Raw genomic sequence first — 12253 nt, forward strand, 5'->3', positions numbered from 1 at the left:
CTTATAATTGAACATTCTATATCCACGGAAAGCCGTTTATAATACGATACGAAAAATAACTATTCTTGTATTCATTCGAATCCGGTGGATAGGAACCGGTTCTCATCCATACGAAAAAACTATGTCTAGCATCGATGCGAGAAATAACTATTCTCGTATTCATTCGAATTCGGTGGATAAGAACCGGTTCTCATCCAAAGGAAAAAACTATGTCTAGCATCGTATTATACCCAGCTTTATACGAATATAAAAATGTACAACCATAAGATTAAAACCAGTTTTTTAGCCGGTACCTTTAGCACCTCAGGGCCAAAAAAACTGGTTTTAATCTCATAATTGTACATTATATATCCGCGAAAAGCTGTTTATTATAACGATGCGAGAAATAACTATTCTGCTAATTTAATTCCTTTTGCGTTTTTATCGCCACACTGCTATAGCCTGGGAAATTGAATTATAAAAGTCCCGAAATCCCAAGAAGTCATTCTTTGACTGAATAAAAGTCAACACGTATTTTTACATCTATCTATTTGAGTGATTTTTAAAGTGATATTTAAACGAAATTCAATAAGCGATGCATTAGTTAAAATGAGATATTAGAAAAATAAGTGACCATTTCTACAACTTTATCTTGTTTGATCATTAAGATATTGTAAACAGCATAGTATATGAATTTTACCTTGTCAAATCGATAGCATATTCTTTCTGTTTTTTTTCTACAAATATCTATTAACATTTAAAAAAAAATTTAAATGAAAAAATATGTGAATTTTTACAGACAAGAGTGTCACAATATACAATGTCTAGTTATTCAATTAAATATCAAGTTTATTTATCAAATATATATGTATATGTCAATATTTTCAAAACTTATTGATGAACACTGCCTAATATATGCAAACTGTAGGGCTTACAAGGATGAGAGCATCCATAAAAGCAAAGGTCAACAACAGAAACGGTCAGACAAACAAACATTAACAGGCTATCAGACATGTGTAATGATTCTTGGAATTTATAGAAAATAAAGTGAATGTGATGATGAAATCATACAAAAGCTTACATATGCCTAAATTAACTTGAATAGCTATCCGTCACAGACTAACCTAAACGCTTTAAATGTAGAAAAAGTGTCAAACCTAAACATTGGTGTACTTTTAGATGGTGAAATATAGAGAATTTTTCTTTCTTTGATTGTACTTGGAATTTTGACATTTTTAGAACATAGATACATAGAATGTTTAACACTGGATATGAACAAATATCTATCACCTTAAAAATTAAATGTCTTCATGTAAAATTGTTAAAGTAGTTAGATTAATGATAATAGTGAACATGTATCTTCTATATTCAAGAAAATAAATGTGGTATTACTATTTCTTTGAACTCTAGACATTGTAATCTAGTAGTTTTCCCATGGATTTAACGTTGGTTACGTATTTACATAGTACGTTCATTTTAATCTAGGTTTTTAAACCATTCAAATTTCTAATCTAACAAGGATGACAACATCCATATAAGCAAAACATTTGTTGTCATAAAGTAAACAAATCATCATGTTTTAAATTGACGCATGTTTTTTTGGTAACGATTATAGAGTTGCTGCACTTTCTAAGTCGTACCTAACTGTTATAGGAGTCATAATGCAAAGTTTGGAATCGACAGGACAATAACATGCCTAAATTAACGAAAATAGCTATCCGTCACGGACGGACGTACAGACAAACATCAAAAAGTAACGAAGCAAATAATTAAACTGGTCACGAATGACTAATTAACGGACCAAGTTAGTTGTACGCTGGACGATCATTGGTACGGGAAATCTTTCAAATATAAATTCAGTCGTCTATCTTTAATAGCGCTGGTAAATACAATTTTCGCCATAATTTAGGGCGAACGGACAGACAAAGTAATTGTCAAAGTAGCTTCATACAAATATATTTTTTTTTCTTTCAGAATAATTTAATTTAATATGAGAAGAGCGGTTGTTGCGATTCTCATATTTGCTTTCTCAGGAAACTTTGAATATTAAGTTTGAAAAGTAAAGGTATTCTTCAAGTATCACTTCTTCAAGTAACCCGCGGTCGTGGCTTTACTCGTAGCGTATCTTCTCATCACCGGGTTTGAATCTCTGGCCGACACTGCGTCATAACTAAAGACGTTAAAAATGGTGCCTACTGCTGCTATGTCAGGTGCGCGACATAAATAGTAAGAGTAGGACGAAGGCCTTGGCCCATAAACAGGCGCAATTCATTATCATGCACAGTTAAGACTTTTCAGACAAAGGTCGTGCAATCAAAGGGTTGGTTGTCTGATGGATGTTACTTAACCTAATATCCTTGGGTGTTTGAGTATCGCATTACATTACACGTGGATGATGCTCTGAATTCTCTAGATGATCACATAAATCGAAGGAGAATCCAGCCCTTACGAGGTAATGGTATTGGTAATCACTTAAGATTTGCTTCCCTATCTGAACCATTTACATTTTCAGAAAATATTATTCTTCTAGCGTCATAAAAAATTACAGCCGTTTCAAATTGTTTCAAAGTAATAAATGAAGTATTGCTTTCTCTCTCTCATTTTGAATCTGTATGATTATTTTTATTAGATGGCTCTTTTTTCTATAACTCAAGTAGTGGATGAAAATAATGAAATCCTAACTGCATGAACCATAAATTAGCCCCCCTCTCCAAAAAAGTTTCAAGAGAATAGAGAGCTTGAAATGGAATGATTACCTCCAAAACTAATTTGGATTTTAGAATTACGCAAAATTTTACCCTCTTTCCCCAATGAACAATACCAAAATAATACATGTCTCAACTACTACTAACCCCAGTAAAAAACTCGCGCAACTTCATTTTAATATTTATTGTCCAAATTTTTAGGACAAGAGCCTAATTATCTCTCCTTAAAGAATTTTCTATGTAGATTTCTTTCTCCCAAAAAAATACTTACTTAAAATTAGTTTGTCTTAAACTATCCAATAAATCTAACATTTTCTCATTTTTTTCAGTAAATTTTATCTTGTTGTATGTTAACTTAATAACAAAGTTATTTGGAATGATCAGAAATAAGCTGTCAACTAAATTCCAACTGCTTGTTGCCATCTGGAGGTTTAGGGTGGTGTACACCACTGCAAGAATGTGACCACTTTGTAGATTTATTAAGTAAGTCAATAGATATAATAGCGGCTACACCTCTAGAGACACTTGAAGGGGGAGAGAGTTGAACCTACCTCCCCACTTTTAATTTTAGTTTTAAAAATATTTTTTTTTATAATTATGTGGAGGGTGTAAGTTTTGCAATTTATCTCGGGAGGGTGGTGGTACCCTCCCAGAAATATTATAAACCTTCCCTTGACCTATAAGAAGTTGTGTAACCATATCGATTCTGCGGTTAGCGAGATCCTTGTCTACAGAAAAAAAAGCTTTCTACTTTATCTAATAGGACATGAAATACGTTTAAGATACTTAAAATTAATGAAGAAATAGATTGATAAATAAAGATAACCAATAGATAGTTAAATTGGTCAACAAAATGTTTTTTTTTAAGTGGGTATTTTTCCACAAAATGCATTTCGAGTACTAACCGCCCCCCCCCCCCTTATTTTTCAATTAAATTTAAGGCTATCCAGTATTCAATATAACATAACCTTAAAGCAATATAAACAAATGATTAAGTAGCCCCCCCCCCTTCATTTCAATTTGTTTTAAAATAAGGGTCAGAAGGTGAAAAGGCAGTTTCGGCACTCAACAAGAAAGACACTTGTAGGGGATAACGCAACACATCCTAATGTTCTTCTAATTTCAGAAAACCTCCAGAAACCTTTGCCACAGGACGTGGGTCTTGTTTTAAGAGAATCTTTCTTTTGTGAAAATAAGGGTAAATGTTCGTGTTAAGATGTTTTAATGGCTATTCATCACATCGTATTATAGACAGGTTTCAGCGTATTATAGTAAAAAAAGGAATTATAAGTTTAATTACAGTTTGGGAGTACCGGGGGGCCAAAGGCCCAAGTTAACAAAACTGATATCAAATTTATGATTTTTATGTTATTAATTATTATTCGTAGAAAATATATGATTTTTGAGAACTGGTTCTAATCCAATGGATATAATGCCGCCACACTGGCCTACCATTGGTCAATTAAAATGTATACTGGCCTGCCATTGGTAATTAGTCTGTATATTAGCCCTCATTGGTTATTTGTAAGACGTAATTTTTATAGGCACAATATAGAGCTTCATTTAAACTGGCAAATATTTAGATTATCCACTAGCAGCGCTACTAAGCAATTTTTTTTTTTATAAAAACAGACATCCTAATACCCATCATAAACTTTATCTAAATAAATTACATGATTGATTCAGGTGGAGCTATATTTGTTTGCTGTTCTGGAGATAATAAAGGAACAGAGAAAAGTCTTGTTGGTCAACAGAGGAACACCTGTGAACTACAGGTCCCAGCCAGGGATATCAGGGATAAGACAATGGCTGATAAATTAATTCCACAATAATGATACACAAAAGTACCCCTTCTGTAGAATACAGTTAGTGGTTAAACGCTTTGACACTCAAATTAATGACCCAACCAATCAAAATTCAATAAAAGTCCCCAACGTTGTTAAGCTAAAGAATAGGAAAACGTTACTATAAAACTTTGGTGTAACAAACAGCCCAATGTCCAATCCATCCTTGGATCTCTGTACTTGTTTGTGGTCATTTTCCCTTAATCACGGATGACAACATCCATAAAAGCAGCATGTTTTAAATGGACATGCAGACTTTTTGGTACCGATTATAGAGTTGCCATGATTTCTAAGCTGTACCCTATTGTTACAGTTTGAAATCAATGTGACAATTCTAAAATGCTTAGATAGGAGCTAACCGTTACGTACTGATGTAAGAACGTACAGACCCTGACATTACTTACGTACAATCAATCTTTTATATTTTAGGGAGGTTTAGCGTCAGAATGTACGCCCTACGACAAATGTTCCCCATTCATACAGCTGATGGCAAATTTAAGAAAACCTTTGCCAAAAAGTACACCAACATTAATAAGGTATTATTTATCATCAAAAAGTATGATTTATAAAAGGATTTTTAGAAATGGTGTTTACAGCAGCTTTATTTTTAAAAGCACAGCTTTTCTATATTATTTGTCGATCAATTCGTAGTGACTAGTGGTAAGTTTTTTTATAGTAGATTTCAATGCCAATCGTATCCTAAATTTCCGCAATTTTGCAAGAAATTTGGATATAGTTTTCTTTAAACTAGCCTAGAATTATAATTCTGCTTATTATTGCTGACACTTTAAATTTTTGAATGTTCGTTTGTCCTACCTTCTGATTTTGGAGCTTTGCTTTTAAATATGTTGTCATCCTTGTATGAAATTGGTATATATATAAATGTATTCATAATTTTAGATCCAGCTTTTTATGTGGTCAAGACAGTGAGAGACAGGTTCCCAAGATTTGCTGTCCAGCTGCTGCTTTGACCTCCAGGTAAGGTTGATGGTATTGGTAACTAAGCCCCTATCATCAACCGCGTAGTTTACAGATTACTCACCGCCAGCCTCGCGGCTACATAAACCACCTAATAATATTCACTGTCAGTCTCTGATTGCTTAGCCACCTAGAAAGTCACAGCCACCAAATTTAAGCCAGCCTAAGACATCTGAAACTGTAGTCTTGTACTTAGCCTTAGCCGCAAGGCTGACGGCGCCTTCGCGGGCTTCTTGTTTTGTGAAATTAACTTATATTATTAATATATTATCTTCTTTAAGTATTTTTAAAATATTGTTTTGTAATATTGTTATTAAACTTTCTTTTTAGATTAGATGAGACCACAACTAAAGCCCCAGAACCCACTACAGAATCAAGTAAACCTGTTGACAGGTATTGTCTATAAATTCCTGGTTTAGAAATAAACAAGATTTCGTGACAACTCCTCTTAAGGGGTGTTTTGTCGTATTTTCACTGTAGCTTTTCTCCTATTTATAGCCTCTGCGGGGCAATCACTTAACCTAACATAACAAATAACCTATCAAACTATCACTATCACCTGACTTAAAGTAATACACAAACAAACGGCTTGGCGGCTTGGAACTCTTAAATGTTCCTTTTTAAAGTTCAACTTTTCTGTGGATAGCCAAAAAGGCACGGATCAGCTGCAGCAAACACTTTAATAACTTTTTTTGCGGCAAAAAAAAGGAATGAGCTATGTCCATGTTTCATTTTTTTGCGTTTTTTTTTTAGATTTGCTGATCACGTGGCCAGATCTGCCCTTAGTGATACTTTGACATGTGGTATTCCAACAGTGTAAGTATATTTATTTATCAAAATATTTAGAAATAAGGCGTTGCTACAAAAGACCTACTCTACAAAAGACCTACCCCTACAAAAGGTCTTCTCTACAAAAGACCTACCCCTACATAAGACCTACTCTACAAAATACCTACCCCTACCCCTGTTTAGTATTTCTTAGAATTGATGGTATAAATTAAAAGCCAGACACATGCAAAAGGTCCCAAGACACACTATTATGATTGCAGACTACAAATATTTTGAAAGCATTACATCAGGTCCTATGACAAACGCAGGAGTCCCAAACGCAGGATTGGACAAACGCAGGAGTGGACACTTAACCTAACCTAACCTATTTTACACCTTCTTTTAGGTTTTTTTAATGCCTAACCCCTGCGGGGGGCTTATTTGTACATTTATATCTTAACCTAACCTAATCTGTATAGAAATACTTAATAAAATTAATATTCTAACACTCCTGCGTTTGGGACTCCTGCGTTTGTCCTGGAACCTTACATCAGTCTAGGAATAACAAATAATTAAACGTAATCTCTCATATTGTCTGTCATACATAACAGCAGAAGGTACAAACTTTTAAGGTATTTAATTATGCGAAAAAAGCACAATTTGTTAGATAAGCATTTTTTTTATTTTAAAGAAATACTCGAATTGTTGGTGGCCAGTCAGCTGTTATTGGTCAATATACCTGGTTAGCTAATCTTGGTTATGTTCAGGTAAATCCTCATGATAAAGTAACAGGATGTTTGTTTGTTTGTACCTAAGAAATTCCGATAACTGCTTAACTGATATGGTTCTCTTAGGTCCTGGGAGGGTTTGTAAATATTTGGGCTGAATACAACCACCTTCTAAAGAGAATTCGCCTATAGAAAAAAAATAACACCCCCCCCCCATTTTTTTCTTTTTCTTTTTAATTGTAATATAAAACTCCCCACTACTTGAATAAAAGTTATTATTATCATTATTATTATTACTCAATTGTCCCTAGTTAAATAGATATAGCGCATCTAATCTATTACTGGTATTTTAGTTATGAATAGCACTTGTATTTTATTCTACAGACTCATAATTTATTTTCTGAGCTGTGTGTCCTAAATCTATTATGTATAACACCATATAAACCAAATTAAACGAATTTGCATAATGAATGAAATAGTGGAGCGATGTTTTCAATGAAGCTTTTTCTCATTTAGGATGGAGGATCAGAAACACTATTCAAATGTGGAGGATCTCTTATAGGTAAAAAAATATATTAAAAACTTTTCTCGTATTCATTCGAATCCGGTGGATAGGAACCGGTTCTCATCCATACGAAAAAAACTATGTCTAGCATCGTATTATAAACGGCTTTCCGCGGATATAGAATGTACAATTATGAGATTAAAACTAGTTTTTTTAGCCCCGAGGTCACGATGCGAGAAATAACTATTCTCATACCTAATGTTTTTGCCTACAATATGACCTATCACTAATCCTTCTGTGAAACAATGGTTATCCCATACTAGAATATTAATATAAATAGAAACTGTCCTTGATTGTAGAAATATTGGATACATTATTTTCATCAATTGTCCTATCTCAAGGCAGAGATGCAACTAGATGTTCTTTTTCTAAAAGAATGTATTAACCACTGCCATAAATACATTTAACACTCATTTTTGCATCCATTACTTGTATGTCTAGTGACACATATACATCTATTAGTTAACAGTAACTATAATTATTTAGGAAAGAAATATGTGATAACAGCAGCACATTGTGTTATTCAGTTACCAAGGTAGGTTTTCTCCTATTTCTAGCTCCTGCGGAGGGCTCTAAACCTGTGGGATAATCACCTAACCCAATATAACCTAACCCAACCTAAAATAACCTATAAAAAGCCAATTTAAAGATCCGACAAATCGCCCCTTAAGGTGCGATGTCACGAAAGGAACTATTCCCGAAAAATGTTTCATTTTTAATTGATATTATTCTGAACCTAATTCTAGTTAAATATGTTGATTGTCTTTGTTTTAGAGGATTTTCTTTAGCTAAAGTGAGACTTGGAGAATATGATTTAGATAAGGTTTGTTTTATCTTAAAAAATGCAATTCTTATGTTAAAATTGAAAAATCAGAAGTTTATTTAAGGGTCTGCTCAAAAAACACTGTTTTGTATGACTGAGCTTAATGGCATTGAGAAGTATTTTTTTTTTAAAGATTTTCCAACCAATTTTTTAAAAATAGCCTATAAAAATAGGCTTCTTTTCAGAAACTTTAGTTTATTTTCCATAGAAAAAAAGTACAATTAACTTTTTAAAAATCGTTTAAATTAAAGCTTACATAAAATCTATAAATATATCTGTTTCATAACATATTTTTAGGATGTGGATTGTTCTGATGATAATTTTTGTTCTTCTCCCCCTCAAGATTTCGAGGTATGGATTACAATTGAGTATTCTATATTTTTCTATATCAAAACTACAAATTCTATCATATAAAGCAGTAAAGTATTATATAGTTTATCCGTTAAGACATTGGGAAGTTAGACACTGCGAATCTAAAAAATGCATCCACAACCTAATAAATGATTGTAGCTAGAGGGAGGGGGGGGGGGGGTAAATATGAAGTTAAAGAGGCTACGGTTGAAGCCCTAGTAGTATAGATTTAACAATGTGGGTTTTCTGGCAACTAGATTAAAATTCATGAAATTTAAATAATAATAAAACAATATTTTTTTATAAATTGAATTAGATTGATATGTGATATGTCTTTTGATATGATTATTGCAGGTTGAAGCTGTGATACCACATCCTGACTATGGATCTGCATTTGAGAATGATATAGCAATTGTAAAGGTAAATGTCATAAGTAAATATCATTGTATTGTTGGTCAAATGAATGGTTGGATTTTGCACTATTATCTAAGCTGCCGCTAGGTGTTAGAGAAGGGGAAATAGGCAAAACCTAAAGTTCCAGATAAAGGTAGAGCAATCAAATGGTGTATCTAATGGCAATAAAGAAACTTAGAATCTTAATAAGATCAACCTATTTAATTTGTTAAAGGGGGGGAAGGGATGTTGTCAAGTAGGTGGGGGGGTGTAGGTGGAGAAGGCTGATAACTTGATAATTTTCAAGGTACTTAAACCCTAACTTCTATTCTAATTTATATTCTTGATTTTAGTTAGCTAATGAGGCAATCATCAATGATTTTGTCAGCCCAATTTGTTTACCTTATACACATGGAGATGATAACTACAGAGAACTAAAGTATAAACATTTTTTATTGATATTTAAAAAATGAATTTTTTTAATGGCTTTAAAGCATTGGCGTACCCAGATGATCACCAGGGGGGGGGGGGGGGGTAGGGGGCTAGACACCATTAGGTATAGAAAAAAATGGTAGATTGCAATTTTATTTTTCATGGTGGTGTCTATACTCCCTTACCACCCGCCAAATAGCCTACATAGCTTACAGAGTCTTATAGAGCTATTTATAAAATAACTCTCTGCTTTCATTTTTTACCTGTAAGCTTTCTAGATTTCAATCCTTTAAAAAATTCCTTGGCTAGCTTTCCGTTTTTATGAGAAATAAGAAAGTCTTGGGAAACCCTAACTCTTAAGCTAGCCCTAGATATTTCATAGGACTTAACAGAGTTTATTACAATTGATTTGCTTCAGCTAAGTCTGTGTGAAGAAAATCAAAATTATAAATTTCAGTTCTAAGTTGAAGGATGGTACCGACTTTGAGCACAAGATAGAGGTGGCTGGGTGGGGTGCTACCACCAAGTTTGGACGTGAACCTGCTAGTGTGCTCCAGTGGCTAGCTGTCAATGTCACTGATTTTCAGGCTTGTAAGGTAATGTACCTAACTTTATAACCTAGTTTTGGCTTTGTTGCTGTCTTGGGTAACAAGAGGGAACTTGGAATTAAATTTTTGACCACGCGATTAGGACCTAACCATGCAAAAATTTCAATAGTTTACAGGAATTATATAATATATACTTACAGGGAATAAGGGAACTATATAAAATGTTTTCCTGTTTGATTATTTAAAATTCTTATGAACCTTTACACAACTTGTACTAGTTGGTTGAAACTAGCAGTGCTCAAACTTTACATCCAGTATTATTAATCTACACAGGAGTTTTACTTTTATCATCCATTGTCTTTAAGATCTCTAGTTATCCATTCCATTCCAATTAACATATCTCTTTCTATTGTCTTAGAATCATTTTACATGTAAGTCACTTAGAACCTATTAGGCCATGTAAAATGTTTTGAAATTAACCTCAATGTTTTTTTTTTGTAGGAAGCCTATGCTCAGAGAGGAGGAAAACTGAATCCTAATCAAATATGTGCTGGGGGCGAAGCAGGAAAGGTATGTCATTCTAGATTTTATTAACATTTAAAAAGAAAAAAAAAGTAAAGAAATACATATTTAAAGTGTCCTTAGAATGTTGATAGGCATTTCATCATCATACATTAGACTTATTACTAATCAGATCTTATGCATTATTAGCTAATATAACAGGTTTAGTATGGCAGTTGTCATACTTTAATTTACAATGATGAAACATGAAGTTATTGGGGAATTTTTATTTAAGTAATCTTTTTAAACTTTACAAGCTTTTAATATGAAACAATAAGTGTCTCATTTGTTGATTGACTAACAGGTGGTTATGGCTAATTGTGATAACAATGTAAATTTAATATTCAGGAAGGTATGCTGAAGATAATAATAATATTCAAGGTTGTAATTGAAACTCATTTTAATGGCTTTTAGTAAATGAACAGTGCATATGGCTTATAGTAAATAAAATATATTCAGGATAGCTGTGTTGGAGACAGTGGGAGTGCACTGATGAGAGATGAAGAGGGTCCTAGTGGTTTTGGTCAAGTTTCCCTCATTGGAATTGTTAGCTTTGGACCAAGGTTAGTATCTAACAATTTTTCAATTTTAAAAATCTTTCAAAACTATCAGATCACAAACTTGTGAAAAAATATTTTTGAAGGTTAATTTATGCAAACTTGACTTAAAACTTTTATAATAACTATTATATTTTAAGGAAAGGAGGATTTTTATAGTTTTTAATCAATTATTAATTAATTGATTTAAGGCAATTTCCTTATTTAGTCAAATCACTGAATGAGGAAAACTGAATAAATAATCTTAAATTAGCCTGTATCAGTCTTTTTATCTTTTTAATTAATTACTTAATCTCTATAACTTCTTCATAATCTTTTGTCTAAACTGAGACTCTAATACAGGCTATGTGGTACAGAGAATGTACCCAAAGTGTACATAAGAGTAGCTAGCTTCATACCTTGGATTCTTGATACTGTACAGGCTTTAGAAGTTTTTTCTTGAAAAGGAAATAAGTGTATTTTCCATTCACAATTTTCTTTAGGTTTATATAGTTATTATTCTAAAATGGTAATTTTGATATTGTCATGCCCACTGACCTTATTTATACAAAAATAAGTTCATGTGTTCCCTTATATAAATAAAAGTTTTAAATGATTTAGACAAGATTAGGTTTCAAAGAATAAGTTCAAGAAAAGGGGACATAAAAACTTTATTTTTATAATTTTTTTTTAAATTATAGATATAAAATAAAAATAATTTTGACATTAACATTATAAAAAAATCTGGCAAAAGATTTAGCAGTTATTGTAGTATAAAATTACAAAGTTTTACATTTGGAAAATATACTGTTTTCTTTAGATTGTGTGGTACAGAGGGAATACCTGGCGTTTATACAAGAGTTAACAGCTACATTCCTTGGATTCTAAATACTGTACAAAAATTGGAACAAAATAGTTAATGTATTTCATTTTTTGTTCATTTATTAGTTTGTATTTAGGTAAAAATAATGTTTGCAAATCTTAAAATAAACCATTTATTTGATAGTTGTAAATTACAATAAAATATGGTATATGTATATTT

At 32.4% G+C, this 12253-nt stretch overlaps 1 protein-coding gene across 2 annotated transcripts; it reads left to right on the forward strand.

Moving 5' to 3' along the window:
* The first annotated feature begins 1951 nt into the window (after positions 1-1951).
* Positions 1952-12243, forward strand: LOC145332273 (phenoloxidase-activating factor 3-like). Of its 2 annotated transcripts, XM_080177232.1 has the most exons (20): positions 1952-2008; positions 3065-3167; positions 3811-3882; positions 4371-4459; positions 4958-5064; positions 5429-5506; positions 5837-5899; positions 6260-6322; positions 6966-7041; positions 7519-7564; positions 8054-8102; positions 8342-8390; positions 8688-8741; positions 9096-9161; positions 9488-9573; positions 10024-10162; positions 10616-10684; positions 11135-11238; positions 11575-11676; positions 12030-12243. In XM_080177232.1, exons 1-19 carry the CDS (start codon positions 1970-1972, stop codon positions 11672-11674), a joined length of 1452 nt encoding a protein of 483 aa, XP_080033358.1. In that variant the 5' UTR covers positions 1952-1969; the 3' UTR covers positions 11675-11676; positions 12030-12243. The 2 variants fall into 2 exon arrangements, with proteins under 2 accessions (XP_080033358.1, XP_080033357.1); XM_080177231.1 differs by lacking the exon at positions 11575-11676 and having other exon boundaries at positions 12032-12243.
* The last annotated feature ends 10 nt before the right edge of the window (positions 12244-12253 follow it).

This window comes from Acartia tonsa, chromosome 11 (genome assembly GCF_053477335.1).
Source record: "Acartia tonsa isolate MP-2025a chromosome 11, ASM5347733v1, whole genome shotgun sequence".
Lineage (NCBI taxonomy): Eukaryota > Metazoa > Arthropoda > Copepoda > Calanoida > Acartiidae > Acartia > Acartia tonsa.